General features: G+C 42.1%; 1 protein-coding gene across 1 annotated transcript in view; it reads right to left on the reverse strand.

The window, feature by feature from the left end:
• Nucleotides 1-1,072: 1,072 nt before the first annotated feature.
• LEMD1 (LEM domain containing 1) overlaps nt 1,073-20,870 on the reverse strand; it is a 30,752-nt gene continuing 10,954 nt past the window's right edge. Inside the window, exons 5-6 of the mRNA XM_061382003.1 lie at nt 3,267-3,343; nt 1,073-2,344 (exon numbers count right to left, since the gene is read on the reverse strand). Coding sequence (XP_061237987.1) covers nt 2,146-2,344; nt 3,267-3,343 — 276 coding nt within the window. The 3' untranslated portion in view covers nt 1,073-2,145. The remainder of the gene's footprint in view (nt 2,345-3,266; nt 3,344-20,870) is intronic.

The raw sequence follows: 20,870 nt of genomic DNA on the forward strand, positions 1-20,870 counted from the left end.
GATCATAATTTTTTCTACAGTTGGTTTGAGTCAGGATCGTATTACGTTTGGTTATTTAATAGTATTATATGCTTTATGCTCCAAATTTCTTTTTAAGAGATAAAAATAAATCGCTGTTTAAGCCAGCTTTACTGAGTTTTATGTTCCTTACAGCCAAACTGTAATACAGTATACATTTTTTTAAATTAAAACTTTCCTGAATTGACACAAACCAACACACTCTGCTTATAGAAATCTTTAAAAACATGGAATAGTAGAAATAAAGAAAATCAGAGCCCCATTGTTGACGTACTATTAACATTTTGACATATTTCTTCCAGTGTTGTTTAGTTGTGATAATACAGTAGTAATGAATCTGCATCATTTTTGCTTACCATTAAAAAAAAAAGCATTTTAGGGGTGATGAAAATATTCTAAAATTGATTGTGGTAATGGTTGTATACCTATGCATATTCTAAAATATGGATAGGTGATGGTTGTTCAACTATGCATACTCTAAAAATCATTGAATTGTACACGTTAGGTGAACTGTATGACATGTAAATTATATCTCAATAAAGCTGCTTGTTGCTGCTGCTGCTGCTGCTAAGTCACTTCAGCTGTGTCCGACTCTGTGTGACCCCATAGAGGGCACCCACCAGGCTCCCCCGTCCCTGGGATTCTCCAGGCAAGAACACTGGAGTGGGTTGCCATTTCCTTCTCCAATGCATGAAAGTGAAAAGTGAAAGTGAAGTTGCTCAGTCGTGTCCGACCCTCAGTGACCCCATGGACAGCAGCCTACCAGGCTCCTCCGTCCATGGGATTTTCCAGGCAAGAGTACTGGAGAAAGCTGCTGACAATTTTTTTAATAAGCATTTTATGTTATGATAAACTTTTAAATATTTTTAATTCTTACACAGTCATCTATTGAGAGTCTAAATAAACCTCAACTGATTAAGCCTTTCCCCTATTGTTGGATATTTGAGTTGGCTCTACCTTTTGACTGCCATGAAAATTGCTGCAGCTGACTTCTTGGTACTTAAGACTTCTCTCTGTCTAGAAGTGGCTCTTCCCAGAAGCTGAACTATTATGCCAAAGTGTAACAATGCTTAAGCATTTATTGAACATTTACTGAGGGCTTCTACCAGTTAGCTGTGAACAACAATAAGTATTATATCAATACTTTATATGTGCAATTTCTTCAAATTCTTCATTAGCCTAAGAGTTCAGTTAAGTTCAGTTCAGTTGCTCAGTTGTGTCCGACTGTGTGTGACTCCATGGACTGCAGCAGTCCAGGCTTCCCTGTCCATCACCAACTCCTGGAACTTGCTCAAACTCGTGTCCACTGGTGATGCCATCCAACCACCTCATCCTCTGTCACCCTAAGCGTCTATTTTATCCCTGTTTTCAGAAGTTGAACTGAAGCTCAGAGAAGACAACTACCTCCCCTGAGCTCACAAAGCCAATGAACAGAGGCGTTCAGGTGCTTGCCCAGCCCTGCCCACTCCCAGGACCATGATCACTACACTCCTCACCAGGTCTTAATCCTTCCAAACCTTTCTAAGCTCAGTGGTGAAAACGTAATCTTGTTCTGAGTGCTTTTCTTGTCATTACTGGTGATGGTGGCTAGTTCTTTGGGTTTGCCAAAGCAGATACGGTCCCTTTTTTTGTTCATCACCTGTGTGGCCTTTCCCATAGTCGACTACCCAATTTGAAGAATGAAAAAATGTGATCCACAGCTTATCACCACAGTTAGAAAGAACAACTCCAGGCACAGTTTCCTTCTTAGAGGTCTGCACAAATGTGAAAGTACTTTTAATGATGGCCAATCTGACTCGGGGAACTTCCTACTGTCAAGCTCTTTGACACAAATGCCTGGCTCGCTCCCTCATCCCTGCCACCTGTCTGGAGCCTGGCCGCAGACCCTTCAGCTCAGCACAGGGCACGGGAAGACTACCCGGCTGTGGGGCTGGGTCTCCACCTTGAGAGGAGCCTCTGCTCCCTCCTGAAGCAGAGGGCTCGGAGCAGTACTCAGGCACGTGCTCATCACTCTGCTTCTAAAGCACCTAACCAAAGAGTGACTTGCTTTCCATCTCTGCTCCCTCCTGAAGCAGAGGGCTCGGAGCAGTACTCAGGCACGTGCTCATCACTCTGCTTCTAAAGCACCTAACCAAAGAGTGACTTGCTTTCCATAGTTATGTAGACAAATATCACAATAACGAGGATGCCAAACACAGCAAGCGTCAAGCCCATTGGAAACGTTTCTAGGTCACTGTCCCCAGCTCTCCTGTTCACTCTGCAGCAGGCTTTCTCTTTGAGGTTCCTCAGTGCTTTGCATCTGATGTTTGATGTTCTTGCAGCACATCTGTGAAAACAGTAGGGGCCTTTAGAGTTCTGTACAACTGCTGCTTGAGGACCCCTTAAAATGCTTGGGGCTTCAGGCCCGAGGGAGCAACCATGGTGAGACTTCAGGAAGCAACCCTCTGCTCATTTAAAACCTAAGCTAATTTCAAAGAGTAATATTAACAGGATATCATCAACGTGTGAGAGCTCTAAAATCCCACAGAACGTGTATTTATCACCCCGTGTGTGCCATCTTCCGATGGTGGTGCAAGGCCAGGCTCAGGGCCTTACAGTCCCCTGGTGCCCACTGGGGATGGGTACTCGCTGATGGGGGCATCTGTGCATTGGCCCTCTCCTTTTCTCCACAGGTATGAGCACTGATTTTTCAGGGAGGAGATGGGAACTACTTTTGAAATCTTCTTATTTTACATTGCCAAAGGAAAAAGGGGAATTTCTGATCTGCTAGTCAAATCCTGGCAATCGGCCAAAATTTATTCAGAAGTTAGGAAGTATACCAGAAGGCTTTACTGTTTTGACCCATAAAACATCCTGTTTTGAGCTCTTATTTCAGCTCCTTGCTCTTTTCTTTTTTTTTTTCCTTTTCTTTTCCCTTCCCTACCAATAGGAATAAAGGTTTCTAAATGACTACCAATGTTTCTAAGTGACTTGGGTTCTGGTCTTAGCTTACTGTAATTTATGCTATCCTCCTCAGCTTCTCCGGCCCATTTCCTTATCTCTAAATATGAGTAGTGAAGTGCAGAGTCTGTAAGGCTCCTTAGACTTCGAAATTGTGAGAGATCACCAATCTTTCTCCTTTCTCCACACATTCCTTTCAGACTCAAACCTTTCACAGAAATCTGAATAATGAGTTTTTTTCCAGGAGTTGCATAAGACTCATATCTTATGTACATACATATCTTCTCATATGTTAAGAAAAGCATTACCTTCTTCCTTCAGTACGCTTAGAATCCGAGCAGAAGATTTCTACGGCTTTTGGTTTACTGGTGGAAGTCTTGCATCTCTAACGAACAGAAACAAATATCAAGAATTTATAGTTTCCAATATTTTATACAAAGAATCTTTTTTCTAGGAAAAGTCACATAATCTGAGAACTGATACGTTTTTGGTATATCAGGTAGTTTGTGTGTGTGTGTGTGTGTGTGTGTATGCGTGTGTGCTCAGTCGCTCAGTCGTGTCTGACTCTTTGCGACCCCATGGACTGTAGCCCGCCAGGCCCCTCTGTCCATGAAATTTTCCGGGCAAGAATACTGGAGCAGGTTGCCATTTCCTACCCCAGGGCATCTTCCTGACCCAGGGACTGAAGCCACGCTTCTTGCATCTCCTGCATTGCCAGGGGGGCTCTTTACCCCTGTGCCATCTGGGAAGCCCATGGGGTAGTTTAGTACCTCATAACAAAAACTTTCAGTTACGCTTCCTTTATTCAACAATTAGGAAAAACATCCAAGTTCTGTAGTGTAATATTTTACTTCAGTGACTCAACACGAACAGTAGACACACCGGTGACGAGGGTCACGTGATGCCAGCAGCATGCTGTTCTTAAACATCAGCTCTTTTTTTCTCTCTTATTTGTACTTCTTTATTGCTTGAAACTTTTTTTAATGAGCCCGCATCATTTTTATACAAAGAATAAAGTTATTTTAAAAGACCAGTTGGCAATGAACATGGATTAGAAAATAATTTAGGAAAATGAAAATGTTCTGTAAGAGGGGTAGAAGGAGAGATAATCATGGCATTTCTGTTTTTTCCTTTTCCCCCAAATTTCTTTCATACTGGTATATTTTCAATAAAGTCAAAAGGCCCTTTAGGCCTTTGGCCCCTCTCTGTGAAATAGAATTGTAAAGATTAAATGATTTAAACTGTATGAAGTGATGAAAACATCTGGCACACGGTAAGCATTCAGTAAACATTAGTCATGTGATTGTGAGAATGATAACATTAATTTCATGCTGTCGTTTCTCCTCATATGTCTGGTTTCCCTTGACTGTCCACTCATACTTAAGATTCAAGCCTCATCATCTCAAATGTCTGCAGTGTCCAGGGGGTGAGCCCCAGAAAGGTGATGATGCGGTGTCAGATGGTGTTGCTGACCGCCGTTTATCAAGTTCTGGGTCCCATTTCCCGTGAGTGCACTGAGCCTCCTCGACCACCCTGCCCGCATTTGTAGACACTCATTGCTCCATGTTAGAGATCGCATATTTGAGGCACAGAAAGGTTAAGTAAGTTGTCTAAGGTCACTCAGTATTATCAATGGAACTCTATACCAAACTCCTCTTTTCCCTCCTACAAGAAGTCTTCTTCACTGCCCTTATCCACTCAGATCACTCATCTGGTCTATATTTCTTTGACCCTCATATACATGTTCTATACCTGACCTTATTGACCTGAAGTTTTATTTATTTGTTCAACAAACTTTGTACTGTTCTGCAGAGTACCAGTCCCCATGCTGGCAGTGAGGATTTTCAAAGAGACCACCACACCATCCTTGTCCTAAACAGCTAATCACTGAGTGTGGGGATTTTGTGTGTATTCTGCACTGACTTCCTTCTCCCCAGCCAGACCATCTGTTGGATCTCACAGAGCTGTCTTCTATTTCTTTTCCCCCCGACCCAGTTTTATTGAAATAATTGACATACATCGCTGTATGGATTTAAAGTGTACAGCAGGATGGCTGGATTTTCTGTTTCTCTTTAATCAAGCCATATTTTCTACCACTGGGGGTAGATATTTTTCCCCCTCCCAGGAGCCCAGCACACCTGAACACAACAGGAGCCTCCGACAGCTGCCGTGCTGCTAGAGGCCTCAGGAGGCTGTCGGCTAAGGGTCAGGGGCTCAGGCGCCAAGAGCAAGACCGGACTTGCCTCAGCGAGGGGAGGACTGACCCATACCTGCACAGAGCAATCAAAACAGGATCCAGAAGGGAAGTCCAAAGGAGGCGTTCCGAGACTGGGAGTGAGATGGGCTGACTCGAGGGTGATGGAGGCGGTGGTGGGGGCAGGAGAAGGAGCCACTGGGCCCGCGTGTGAGTCACAGAACGAGCAGGAGGCAGGAGAGCCCTGGTCTCAGCAAGTGTGTCGTCAGGACACCCAACAGAACACACAGCTTAGTGACTGGACAGCCACCTTCAGGCGGTGCTGTGTCAGCAGGCGTGATGGCCTCAGCCCAGCGTGAGTGGGAAGGGCCTGGCCTGCTCTGCGACCGTCTACTGGGGGTCACCCACTCCCAGCAGAGACCACCAACAGTGAGGCAGTTGTGGCCTCCACCGTTCCGCTCTACCCACTCTAACCCACGTTCTTAAACAAGATGTTCTCAGCAGCGGTGTAGTGGTATCCGGGCAGGGTCTCTGCAGATGGTAGGAGCTGTGCCTGGCACAAGAGTTCCATGTCTGAGGGAGCACTGTTTCCATCGAGGACATCCCTACAGGAAGAGTTAGGTACCTGCACTACATCAATTTCCTGGAGGAAGAAAGCAAGGCTCTGGAGGTAGAAGGACTTTGAAAACTCCCACATGTGTGGGCTGCGGGGGCCTGCTCACCAAGAGACACTCAAACTATTTCCAAGGGGGTTGGAAAAATCTTTTATAAGCACATTCTTTTCTTTAAACCTTTTTTAATTACAGAAGTTTCAAACATATACAAAAGTAGACAATAGTATAATGAACCTCTGTGTACCCATCACATGCAAGTTCTTTTTAATTCTCTTACATTTAAAAATAGATACGTTAAGTAAAGCATTGGGGTAGAAATCTGTTGCAAAATCAAATTATAGGATTTCACAGTTCTCAGGCAATCACACACTCCCCTCCTATCTTTCCTCCTGTCATAGAAGGTGTAGGTCTTTGATTTCTTTTTCTTCTGTAATTTATTGCCCTTACTTGTATTCCTAGAGTTCTCCTACAGTATGTAAAAGGTGAACATTTTGATTTTCAAAAAAAGAGTAATTATGCTTATCAACATGACTCTGCAGCCATCAATAATAATAATAATAAAGACTATATAACAGGGAAAGAGTTATCAGCTAAAGTTAAACACAGTGAAGTACAAAATGCTGTGTGCACATTGACGACAGCGGTGTAAACACATACTGCCTGTGCACATAAACAAAAACGAGAGAAATTGAAAAAATTAAATCAGTTTTTGCATGTTTGTAGTTGATTTATTTTTTATCTTTGAACAATTCCTTTAATGTTGCTGTAATATGATTTTCACTGTAAGCACCATTTACAATGGAACTAAAAAATATTGGTGCTCATTAAAGCCATGGCTTAGTGAGGGTAAACAGCACCCTTGGGGAAATGGAATATCTCTGCTCCTTTCTCCCTACGCCCGGAGCTAGATTCTGCAAAGGCAGCTGCTTTTGCAGAGCATTTGCAGCTGATACTGAGGGAATGCATGACCTCCTCTGCTACTCCACCCTCTTCTGTACCCCCCTAGCACCGAAATCAGAAAAATACACTCATCCACATATTACTGATCAACTCTAGATATAAATGTAGTAGTTCTGAGATATACCAGTGCAATAAACCATGAGTGTCTCACTGCAATACCAGCTAACGCTTACATAGCGTTTCCCGTGTGCTAGTCCCCGTTCTAAGCATTTCCCAGAAATAAACTCACTTAATCCTACCACCCTATGAGGAAGATGCTTTTATAATGCCCACTTTGCAGATGAGAAAACTGAAGTACGTATGGTTTAAGTAGTATACCCATGGTCACACAGCTGGAGAGATGGTGGAGCCAGCGGCCAACCAGGCGGTGTGGCCTCAGAGTCCCCCCTCCTCATACCACACTGTACTGCATAATGATGGTGCTGCTTTACTGGAATTAGAAATACTGTGCTCGAACGTTTAATATCTTGGGCACTGAACGTGCCTCGGTTCGTTTAATCTTTCTAACAACTCTAAGAGCTAATCGTCACCATTTTATAGGTGAAGAAATAGAGACTTATGGGCTAAATTATTTACCCCAAATTACACAATTAGTGAAAGGCATAGCTGTAATTTAAATTCAGATATTCTGGCTTCGATGCCTATGTTTCCTGGTCTTTAGTCTTGGAATCATATTGTTGGGGAAATTCATTATTACAAATACATCAAAAATATTTCTGAAAACTGATATCATTAATTGATAAATAATCCAATCATCAACTAATTTCCTGAAGAAGTAACACTTGTAACCATCAGATCTCTTCTTAAATATTTCAGATAAATTGGCTTTTTAATAAGCTTTTTCCAGGTAGACTATTTTGTGCTAATTCTGGCCTACTTATCTATCAATTCAGTTTAGCTGCTCAGTCGTGTCTGACTCTCTACGACCCCATGGACTGCAGCATGCCAGGCCTCCCTGTCCACCACCAACTTTCTCAAACTCATGTCCATCGAGTTGGTGATGCCATCGAGTCGGTGATGCTACTTATATATATGTGTGTGTGCGTGTGTGTATGTGTATATATATAGATATCATATTGAATGTGAAAGTGGATTGTGTATGTGGTATTATGTCATACTCTGTTATGGCTAACTCTAAAACACTGGGCTGTTTTCTAGAGCCAGAAAGAACAGTAATCATTTTGTATCCTCATTAAATCATCACTCATCCAAAAATGTACTCGCTTTTGAAAATAATCTACCCTGACTAAAGCCATTCATACTTGCCCATATAGAAATGCAAGTTTGTTTGCATTTCCACAAGAAGTGTATTTTACAATGCAGACCCAAACCTAGCCAAAAAGGTCATAGGCTGACACCCACAATTATAGGCAATCAAAGGGGTGCCACACGCTGGGTTTCCCACCCTTTTTTCCTCTTATCCTCCCGTGACTTCTAACTGTTGGACTCTGGGGAGTCTAGAGGCAGTGAAGCTCCTGGGGGTGGGGACGAAATTCTCTCCTAATCACTAATGCAATTAGTGATTCACTAACTCACTAAAGCAATTTTTTGGAAAAGGCCTACATGTAGAACCAGACTTTTTACCAATGACTTGGCAAACTGGCAGTTTGTGACCCTGCTTAAAGAAGAAAACCTTTTGGTTTAGAACTCTTTAAAATTGAGTTAGCCCAAATCCCTTTATTGACTAAAATGATTAAGTTAATAAAAGATTTTACAATAATCTCAGACTCTTACTTTATTGTTTTTACTTCAACTTTGATTTTAATAAAGCTCTCATCTAAAACATTGTGTTCTTTTAACCTGAGTAATGATTTTGAATTAATTTAATAATCTGCATCACATTAACAAAAGAAAGGTTAAAAACTCTGTGATCATTTGCATTCTCGATTTTTAAAACAATTCTCAGCAAACCAGGAACAGAATGGGAATTTCCTCAACTTGTTAAAAGGTTTCTTCTGACACCAAAAATTATACTCAAAAGGAAAACGTCATAAACATTTTCTTTTGATCAGAATCAAGTAAGAATTCTTACTATTATCCCTCTGACTTAATATTGTAATAAAGAGGTCTTAGGCAGCACCGTAAAACAAAAAGAAATTAAAGGTAATCAAAACGAACTAAAGAGATTTACAGAAAAATGATTATGATTGCAAAAAGTTCATTGTTAGAAAACCAATATACCAAAGTCAACTGCATTTCTATCTACAAGCAACTAACCATTTAAAACATAATTTTAAAAAGATGCTATTCCCAATACTAATCACAAAGAGTCGGACACGACTGAATGACTAAGCATAGTACAGCACCTAACACAGCTACCTAATAAAGCTAACAAAAGCAGAGCCTGACCTTCACTGAGAAAATAATAAAATCTTACTGAAGGACATTAAAGAAAATTTCAATAAATGTAAAGAACACGAACAGGAAGACTCAGCAGAGTGAAGATCCAGCTTTGTCCTAATTAATTTATTAAGTCAATACAATTTCAATCAAAATTCCAGTCTACATTTTTCATGGAACTTGATAAACTTATTCTAAAACTTATATAGAAGAACAAAGGGACAAGTAAAGACACCATTTAAAAACAAGGTGGGGAAGGTATGCTAAGGGAGTTAAGACATTCTGCTCTCAGCACAGGCCAGCGAATTATCAGAATAAAGACTCCATTGTATTAATCATAGATGTTTATTTCCTGTATTTTATGATGCTTTGACATCTTGGGGTCTTGCTAATCCAGGAGAGACTGTAAAGCATGCCGTTTCATATGCAAACCAACCAATCCAAACCCACCAATCCCTAACCACCTCTCACGCACCAAGCTAATTTTTCTCCTGCTGTGAATCAGCCCCGACTCCGATAATGGACAACTAGGAATCACCCTATACTATAGCCCAGGCCCACTGAAGTTATTCAAACTAGCTAATCCTAAAATGCTTACCTTGCCTGACCAATTCCTTCCTGCAAACATCACACTAAAGGCATGAGACCATGCTTTGTTCCACTCCCGCCTCCTGCCTGATTCTGATACTTCTCCACGTGGCCGAGCATGGCATGATGCGCCCATTCCTCTTGGGGACTGTAGGCAATAAACTCTTCTTTCAAAGGCAGTTGTCTCCATGTCTGTCACCTTAACATACTTGATTAAAACAAATCCTGTGTACATTTTAAAACACCCACGTATATTTAGAAATTGATGTATGATGAGAGTTAGCACTGCGGATAAGAAGAGAAAGGACAGACTGTTCCAAATGGCGCTGAGGATGAGACGGGATAGAGGTGCTCCTCCCGGCCTCTTCAGTTAAGTGTAGCCCAAACCCTGGAAGTCACATTTGTGCTCAGTCGTGTCCAACTCTGCGACCCCACGGACTGTAGCTCGCCAGGCTCCTCTGTCCATGGGATTCTCCAGGCAAGAATACTGGAGTGGGTTGCCATTTCCTTCTCCAGGATGTTATAAATAAAGCAAGCATAAAAAGACTCTGAGAGGTGGAGAGAAGCAAGGAATGACATGTGGTGAGTGCTCTGAGTTTTCTTTTCAGTTGGTAAATCCTGGACTGGGTGCTAGAGAAGCCATAACCTGCAATCAGACCCCAAAAAGCTCGCTAAAAAGCCAAAGGACTAAGAAAAGGAAAAGGAGCAGTCTAGAGTCGGACACGACCTAGCGACTTCACTTTGACTTTTCACTTTCATGCACTGGAGAAGGAAATGGCAGCCCACTCCAGTGTTCTTGCCTGGAGAATCCCAGGGACGGGGGAGCCTGGTGGCCTGCCATCTATGGGGTCGCACAGAGTCGGACACGACTGAAGTGACTTAGCTTAGCATAGCATAGTATAGTAAGACAGAAGACTTTTGACAGTAACGGCCCTACTCTGACAAACGGCATACTCCACCCGCCACACAAAGGCACATGAAAGCTTGGACTTCCGCTTCCATGTGTCAGAAGCCCCCACCCCAGCTGGGGTGAAGGCCAGCTGGGGGCCTCACTCCCCACAGCCCAGCAACAGTAAAGCGCGTACACCTACCAGGGCGGCAGTGGAGGCCCAGTGGGACCCTGGGCTTCTATTCGCACCAGACGGCAGAGAGTTGGCCCTCCTCTTTCCCACCAGTGTGGAGCAGGCCCGCTAAAATAGAAGACTTAAATAGCATCCAGAGCCTCATAACTCAGGCGAGAAAAAACTAACAGAGGCCAGCACCAAGTTGACACACATACTAAAATCATCTGACCAGGATTTCAGAGTAACTTTCACAAAGCGCTTCAAGGATCAATGAGACATGTTTGAAACAAATGAAAAACTTTCAATTCTCTACAGAAATGGTACAATATATACAGAAAAATCAAGTGTAAATTTTAGAATTGAAAAAATTCAACAACCAAAATAAAAAATTTATTTAGATGGGCTTGACAGCAGAATGAAGAGAACAGAGGAAAGAATCGATGTCCTTGGAGATAGAAGAATATATCATCCAAAACAAACAATACTGAGAAAACAGAATAAAAAAAAAGTCTCAGAGTCTTAATGGATTATAAGGTCTAACATGTATGTAATTAGAGTCCCTAAAGTATGGATGTGAGAGTTGGACTGTGAAGAAGGCTGAGCGCCGAAGAATTGATGCTTTTGAACTGTGGTGTTGGAGAAGACTCTTGAGAGTCCCTTGGACTGCAAGGAGATCCAACCAGTCCATTCTGAAGGAGATCAGCCCTGGGATTTCTTTGGAAGGAATGATGCTAAAGCTGAAACTCCAGTACTTTGGCCACCTCATGTGAAGAGTTGACTCATTGGAAAAGACTCTGGTGCTGGGAGGGATCGGGGGCAGGAGGAGAAGGGGCCGACAGAGGATGAAATGGCTGAATGGCATCACTGACTCGATGGACGTGAGTCTGAGTGAACTCCGAGAGCTGGTGATGGACAGGGAGGCCTGGTGTGCTGCGATTCATGGGGTTGCAAAGAGTCGGACACGACTGAGCGACTGAACTGAACTGAAAGCAGAGGAAGATGAAGTCAGGCTAAAAAAGGTATTTGGAGCAATAATGACTGACAATGTCCCAAATTTGACAAAAGGCACCAACCTACAGAACTAGAAAAGTCAGTTTTCATTCCAATCTCAAACAAGGGGAGTGCAAAAACTACTGGATGATTGCATTCATTTCACATGCTAGTAAGGTTATGCTCAAAATCTTTCAAGCTAAGCTTCAGCAGTATGTGAACCAAGACCTCTCAGATGTACAAGCTGGGCTTAGAAAAGACAAAGGAACCAGAGATCAAATTGCCAACATTCACTGGATCATAGAGAAAGCAAGGGAATTCTAGAAAAACATCTATTTCTGCTTCATTGACTAAGCAAAAGCCTTTGACTGTGTGGATCATAACAAACTGTGGAAAATTCTTAAAGAGATGGGAATATCAGACCACCTTTCTTGTCTCCTGAGAAACCTGTATGAGGGTCAAGAAGCAATGGTTAAAACTGGACATGGAACAACTGACTAGTTCAAAATTGGGAAAGGAGTATGACAAGGCTGTATATTGTTAACCTGTTTATTTAACTTATATGCAAAGTACAACATGCTAAATGCCAGACTGGATGAATCACAAGCTGGGATCAAGACTGGTGGGAGAAACATCAACAACCTCAGATACGCAGATGATACCACTCTAATGGCAGAAAGCGAAGAGGAACTAAAGAGCCTCTTGATGAGGGTGAAAGAAGAAGGTGAAAAAGCTGGTTAAAACTCAATATTCAAAAATCAGATCATGCCATCTGGTTCCATCACTTCATGGCAAATAGAAGGGGAAAAAGTGGAAACAGTGACAGATTTTACATTCTTGGGCTTCAAAACCACCATGGACATTGACTGCAGCCATGAAATTAAGACTGTTGCTTCCTGGAAGGAAAGCTATGACAAATGTAGACAGCTTATTAAAAAGCAAAGACATCATTTTGCTGACAAAGATCCATACAGTCAAAGCTGTGGTTTTTCCAGTAGTCGTGAACAGATGCAAGAGTTGGACCATAAAGAAGGCTGAGCACCGAAGAACTGATGCTTTTGAACTGTGGTGTTGGAGAAGACTCTTGAGACTCCCTTGGACATTAAGGAAATCAAACCAGTCCATCCTAAAGGAAATCAACCCTGAATATTCACTGGAAGGACTGATGCTGAAGCTGAAGCTCCAATACTTTGGCCACCTGATGTGAAGAGCCAACTCATTAGAAAAGACCCTGATGCTGGGAAAGATTGAGGGCAGGAAGAGAAGAGGGTGGCAGAGGAAGAGATGATTAGAATAAGCATTACCGACTCAATGGACATGAATTTGAGTAAACTCTGGGAGATGGTGAAAGACAGGGAAGCCTGGCAGTGCTGCAGTCTGTAGGGTTGCAGAGAGTTGAAACAGTACTTAGTGACTGAACAACAACAGCAACTAATCTACAGATTTAAGAAGCTGAATGAATTCCAACAGAATAAACCTAAAGAAAGCTATGCCAAGATATGTCATAATCAACTTTCTGAAAACTTTTGTGATGTTGAAGGGTATCATAAAGAAAGTGAAAAGGCAACCTACAGAATGGGGAAAAAATATTGGCAAATCATATATCTGATAACAGTCTAGTATTCAGAATATATAAAGTCTTATAACAAAAAAAACCAACAAACGATCTGGTTAAAATGGCTTGAATAGACATTTCTCCAAAGAAGATACACAAAAGGGAAATAGATACTTGAAAAGATGGTTTAGCATCACTAATCATTAAGGGAAAATGCAAATCAAATCCGCAATGAGATACTACACCCACCAGACGGCTATTAAAAAACTTGGAGTGGAATAAGGAGAGTTGACAAGGATATGAGAAATTACAACTCTCATACATAGGTGGTAGGAAGATGCTGCAGCCATTACCGTATGTCCCAGCAATTTCGCTCCTAGGTATGTACCCAAAAGAACTGAAAACAGGCACTCAACTATTTGCATGTGAATATTCAGGGTGCCACTATCCAAATGTCCTTCAGTGAATGAATGAATGAATAAAAAAATTGTGGTATATCCATACAATGGGCTTCCCTAGTAGCTCAGTTGGTAAAGAATCCACCTGCAAAGCGGGAGACAAGGATTCGATCCCTAGGTCAGGAAGATCCCCTGGAGAAGGGAACGGCTACCCACTTCAGTATTCTGGCCTGGAGAATTCCATGGACTGTATAGTCCATGGGGTTGCAAAGAGTCAGACATGACTGAGCGACTTTCACTTCACTCACATACAACGGACTACTATTCAGTCATAAAAGATACAGATACATGCTACAGCGTGGATGAACCTTGAAAACCTTATGGTAAGTGAAAGAAGTCAGTCACAAAACATCACATACTAAATGATCCCATTCATATGAAAAATCCGGAGGTAAATTCACTGAAACAGAAAGCACATAAATTGTTGTTAGGAGCGGGGTGGGGAATAACTGGCCACTGGGCACTGAGGTTTATTTTGGGGCGATGAAAATGTTTTGAAATTAAATAGAGGTAGTGGTTTCACAGCATTATGAACGTTCTAAGTGCCATTGTTCATTTTAAAATAGTAAATTTTGCATTATGTGAATTTAACCTCAATTTTTAAAAACGTCCGACTCCTGTCGTTGTGCTGTGTGTGTCTCTATGCAGTGGTCCCGGCCTTTTTGGCACCAGAGACCACTCTTGTAGAAGACTGGGGAGGGAGGGGAGTGGTTTTAGGATGACGCAAGAGCATTATACTTATTGTGCCCTTTATTTCTATTATTACCACATTGTGATATACAATGGAATAATTATCAGCTCACCATACTGCAGAATCAGTAGGAGCCCTGAGCTCGTTCTCCTGCAACTAGACGGTCCCACCTAGGGCTGATGGGAGAGCAGTGGGAGCGGCTGTAAATGCAGATGAAGATTTCTTCAACTGCCCACCACTCAGCTTTTACTGTGCAGCCTGGTTGCTAACAGGTGGTTGGGGACTCCTGCCTTTATATCTTTAGTCTAAGAAAATACATAATAAAGTTTTGGGGAGGGAGTAAAAGGTCATAATGTCCACAGTTTAGTTTGAGAAACAGTAATATACGAACAAAGCTAGTGGAGGTGATGGAATTCCAGTTGAGCTATTTCAAACCCTTAAAGACGATGCTGTGAAAGTGCTGCACTCAATATGCCAGCAAATTTGGAAAACTCAGCATTGGCCACAGGACTGGAAAAGGTGAGTTTTCGTTCCAATCCCAAAGAAAGGCAATGCCAAAGAATGCTCAAACTACTGCACAATTGCACTCATCTCACACGCTAGTAAAGTAATGCTCAAAATTCTCCAAGCCAGGCTTCAACAGCACATGAGTTGTGAACTTCAAATGTTCAAGCTGGTTTTAGAAAAGGCAGAGGAACCAGAGATCAAATTGCCAACATCCAGTGGATTGTCAAAAAAGCAAGAGAGTTCCAGAAAAACATCTGTGTGCAGGTCAGGAAGCAACAGTTAGAACTGCACATGGAACAACAGACTGGTTCCAGATAGGAAAAGGAGTACGTCAAGGCTGTATATTGTCTTACTTTGCCAACTAAAGTCTGTCTAGTCAAGGCTATGATTTTTCCAGTAGTCATGTATGGATGTGAGAGTTGGACTATAAAGAAAGCTGACCCCCAAAGAATTGATGCTTTGGAACTGTGGTGTTGGAGAAGACTCTTGAGAGTCCCTTGGACTGCAAGGAGATCCAACCAGTCCATCCTAAAGGAGATCAGTCCTGGGTGTTCTTTGGAAGGAATGATGCTAAAGCTGAAACTCTAATACTTTGGCCACCTGATGTGAAGAGCTGACTCATCTGAAAAGACCCTGATGCTGGGAAAGATTGAAGGCAGGAGGAGAAGGGGACGACAGAGGATGAGATGGTTGGATGGCAACACCGACTCAATGGACGTGAGTCTGGGTGAACTCCGGGAGTTGGTGATGGACAGGGAGGCCTGGTGTGCTGAGGTTCATGGGGTTGCAAAGAGTCAGACACGACTGAGCGACTGAACTGAACTGAACTGAATAGATAAAGTTATAAAACAAATGTGGTAAAACATTGAGACCTGATATTTCTAGGTGAAGGAACTCACCAACAAACTGGAACTCCAACAAACAGGAACTCTTTGTTGGAAACTTTGTTAAGTTTGAAATCATTTCTTTTAAAGACACCAAGAAAAGAGTAAGAAGACAAACCTCCTGATGGGGAATGTCCTTCTCTAACGGGAGAGGCCGGGCATGTCACGGGGCAGGAGTTACATGGGAAATCTCTATCTTCCTCTCAATTTTTCTGCGAACCTAAAACTATTGCAAAAATACTTGTCTCACAAAAAAAGAGAAAATCTCAAACTACTAGAAGATACATTCTACACTAAATGACTGACAAAGGATTAGTATCTAAAATATACAAAGATTTCTTACAAATCAACACGAAAAAGGTAAACAATTTAAGAGAAAAAAATGGGCAAGAGACATGAACAGGCATTGCCCAGATGAGAAGACACAGACGACCAATACACGTGTGTAAGGATGCTCAACTTGCAATAAGAAAAATACAAATTACAGTCATAATGAAATACCATCTTCCACCCACTGCATTGACAAAAATTAAGTCTGTCAATACCGCACTTTGAAGAAGATTTAGAACAATGGAGCTCTTACTATACCGCTGGTAGGAGCGTAAAATGTTGCAGCTACTTTATAGAACAACTTAGCATATTCTCTTAAGTTGAAGAGAGAGAGATCCTTGGATTCTGCTACTAGTGGAGCAGGTCCACTTCTCGGTATATTCATTCAATCAGAAAAAATTCTCGTGCATGTACACAGTGGGTCATGCGCCCCAGTGTTTGTGGTAGCACTGATTGTATCAGAAAAACTTGGAAATGATCTGAGAAGTCCAAAAAATAAAGAATGAATAGATATGTTTTCATAATAACTATATAGCAGTAAAAATGGACTAGAGCAACAGATAGAGTGAAGCTCACAACATAATACAAAATGATAAAGGAAAGTTGCAGAAGAATACTTGGGTTTCCCAGGTGGCTCAGTGGTAAAGAATCCACCTGCAATGAAGGAGACACGCTTTCAATCCCCGGGCCAGAAAGATCCTCTGGAGAAGGAAGTGGCAACCCACTCCAGTATTCTTGCCTGGAGATCTCATGGACAGGAGCCTGGTGGGCTACAGCCCATGGGGTCGCAAAGAGTTGCACACGACTCGGGGACTAAATCACCACCACCACAGAAGAATACTTACATTGTGATATAACCTAAATAAAATCCCAACTCACGGGAGACTAAAGTTTGTGGATACTGTAAAGAAAAGGAAAAGAATGAAAGGTAGAAAATTCAGGTTAGTGGCTACCTTGGGGAAAGGGAAGGGGATACGGTCAGGGAGGGATACACTGGGGTCTTCAACTGAATTAGAAATGATTTTTTAAAATCTCTGGAGTGGGACTCTAACTATTCATGTGATTCTCTATACCTTTTTAAATGCATAAGATACGTTATAACAAAATGTCAAAAAAAGTTTTTCAGGTTTGAATTTTTTTGTCCACTTGGGAAAGTTCCGGGTACCCATATGCATATACATCAGCCCATTTTAACTCTCCCGATTTCTGTAGCATGGTTTAATGAGTGAATGGAAGGATGGATGACAAGCGCCTCTTTTTACAAAGAAAGTCTTTGCTTCCATGGGTGAACATGGAGTCCTTCTGCGATACAAACAGAAGAGACACTGGGGGGCGCTGTTTCACCACTCAGGCGCCCAGTTGTTTTTCCGCCCCTTTGAAAGCTTGATGTGCTGGAAAGGGCAATAGAATGGAAATTGGGAGGCTGGAATTCTACTCCAGCTTTTCTTCTAAATCTGTGGTTTGGGCAAGTCATATTCCCTCTCTGCTTGTTATTTCATCTCTAAGATGAACCATGTGCAAGGCTTCCTCCAAGAAGCCTTTCAGTTAGGAAATTCCATAATCAATAATTATCTCTACTAAATCACGCCTAGACTCATGAATTGTGATGGATAGTTTCTGGTGCTCACAAAGCCCTAACAAGTCCCAAGAAATTCAAATAACTTAGGGGTCCTCATGTGAGTAATTCCTATCCCCCAAATGGATACATATATCTACTCATAAGGCAAATTATTAATTAGTTAAAGTCGGTGTGGTTATATTCTTAGATGAAAGGGAATAGAAAGATGTACATCCTAAGCAAATACATATTTTTCCTATAGAAAAAGACCACCACTGCTCATAATTCTGTTTTATGAAAATAAATGTTTACTTTTATTATCAGCCTAGAATTACTATAATCAGAGTTTGGTTTCACTATCTCTTCCTGCTGCTCTTGTATTTCAAAAACTGGGTTTTACTACATAGAAAGAACCAGCATGTAACCAATAAGATAAAGGCAAAAAAATAAGATAAAGGGACATTGATTATTAAGCATATCTTCCGGGAGGTCAGTATTTTTAGAAGAACAATGTTAAATTACATTCCTTGTAAAGATGGCATTTAGCTCCCATTAGCACATGTCATAGGTAAGAACAAAGGGCTTATTAAATAGTTATAGAATATGCAATTTACTCTTCACTTTGACTCAACTGAATATGCAACTATTACTGGGAATAAGGATGTTTCTCAATTAATTAAGAAACTATGGTTTCCTAAAATCTTTACATGCCACTCAAACCACACACTTGATGGCAGTCTTAAGAGTAGCATATTCCCTCAGTATGTAGGGTCTTCTGTTTGCAGCGCTTGGGGTAGGCTCTGTACATGATATTTACAGGCCTACAAGGCATATTATCAGCAACAATTGCAATTGAGACACAGAGCAAAAAATCCTATGAAAGTCCTGGCACAAAGACGTTGAAGCCGATCTCAGAATCAGAAATGGAAAAGACATGAAGCTTTCTCTCCTTTCCTTTTCCTTCCCCGGATTGTCAGTGTGTTCTGCACTGGAAGATGGGAGGTGGGGACAAGGACGCGGAGTGCCAGCCTGCCTGAAGGTCAAGGACGTGGAGCGGGGGGCTGTGTGTATGGGCGGGACTTTGGGGGTACCTGATGGGTAACGAACAGGAACTGAAGGGGAGAGAACGGCTTGGAGGCTTTGTATACTCTCTGTCCCAGGACAGAAAGACAGCAAGGGGAGGGCCATATGGAGGTGTTGGCATGTCCAGGGGTCAAGGAAGTAGTGATGGGGGCTGTGCAGACAAGGAGCTGACTATTATGATGGTGAAATTGCTTATGCTGAGAGAATTAGAAAATTGAACAAAAATGTAAATACACTGAGGATAATGGAAGGCAGGTTTTTCCCTGTCAGAGAAGTGACTTAACAAACACAGAAAGGGGAAAGGTTAGAAAGAACACTGCAATGCTGGATTGTAATTGAAAGCCCATAGTGAAAGTGGAGAGTGAAAAAGTTGGCTTAAAGCTCAACATTCAGAAAACAAAGATCATGGCATCCAGTCCCATCACTTCATGGGAAATAGATGGGGAAACAGTGGAAACTGGGTCAGACTTTATTATTTTGGGCTCCAAAATCACTGCAGATGGTGACTGCAGCCATGAAATTAAAAGATGCTTACTCCTTGGAAGGAAAGCTATGACCAACCTAGATAGCATATTCAAAAGCAGAGACATTACTTTGCCAACAAAGGTCTGTCTAGTCAAGGCTATGGTTTTTCCTGTGGTCATGTATGGATGTGAGAGTTGGACTGTGAAGAAGGCTGAGCGCCGAAGAATTGATGCTTTTGAACTGTGGTGTTGGAGAAGACTCTTGAGAATCCCTTGGACTGCAAGGAGATCCAACCAGTCCATTCTGAAGGAGATCAGCCCTGGGATTTCTTTGGAAGGAATGATGCTAAAGCTGGAATTCCAGTACTTTGGCCACCTCATGCGAAGAGTTGACTCATTGGAAAAGACTCTGATGCTGGGAGGGATCGGGGGCAGGAGGAGAAGGGGACGACAGAGGATGAGATGGCTGGATGGCATCACTGACTGGATGGACGTGAGTCTGAGTGAACTCCGGGAGTTTGTGATGGACAGGGAGGCCTGGCGTGCTGCGATTCATGGGGTCGCAAAGAGTTGGACACGACTGAGCAACTGAACTGTACTGAACGGACTCATACTTTTAAAATGTCTATATAGAGAGATATAAAAATGGTGATAGATGCATAAGTCTATGTGTACCTAGAAACAAACATTTCCTAGCTCTGTCCACTGAGAGGGCCTAGAAGCAATGACTCCCCAGTAACAGCGAGCTCACTGAAGATCTTGGTTTCTGAATATCGTTCTGCAGTAAAAGGAGCCAGCATTCTTGGGAAAGAAAAAGCACAAGATAGGTCTGAAACCTCTTGTTATGTTTCAGAAATGAAGGAAATGCTCAAGGAATGATGAGCACATGTCTGTTTCTCTTTGTTTTGTCTTGTATTGCTCTCACTGCACTGCATGTGGGATATTAGTCACCCCTTGTTGTTATTTAGACACTAAGTCATGTCTGACTCCTGCAACCCCATGCGCTGTAGCCCACTGGACTCCTCTGTCCACGGGATTTCCCAGATAAGAATTCTGGAGTGGGTTGCCATTTCCTTCTCCAGGGGACCTTCCCAACCCAGGGGTTGAACCCATGTTTCCCGCAATGGCAGGCAGATTCTTTACCGTCTGAGCCACCAGAGAAACCAAACCAACCAACCAACAAATAAATAAATGAGGGTGAAGGGAAAGTCTTCCTTAGAGTAAAATACCAACTAATAAACGTAGAAGAGATAATAGAAACTTTCAACGGGCCATCCTGATGATGGAAGTTGAATTAGGCAGTCATTTCTGAGTAGTGGGCTAATGAATACTGGGTTTGATGAGGTATCATTTCAGAATAGTTTCCCTCAAAACTCTGTTCAATTCCAAAGAGAGAAATGAAAGCTTTATGGAGGGGCCTGACAGACACCAACCTTTCCAGGTGATTAAGGCTAGCATTTACCAGCAGTGGGACAGAATGACAAGAGCACACCATTTCTGAGGAATTCCTGCCTGGATACATGGCCTGAAGGAAAGTCAAAAGAAGAATCACCCTGCAAAATGAAAGGCCTACCCTCCTTAAAACAGTCCAGGACATTTGACAGGGAAAGACTGAGGCACTTTGTTTCAGAT

The sequence above is a fragment of the Bos javanicus genome, chromosome 16 (assembly GCF_032452875.1).
Source record: "Bos javanicus breed banteng chromosome 16, ARS-OSU_banteng_1.0, whole genome shotgun sequence".
Lineage (NCBI taxonomy): Eukaryota > Metazoa > Chordata > Mammalia > Artiodactyla > Bovidae > Bos > Bos javanicus.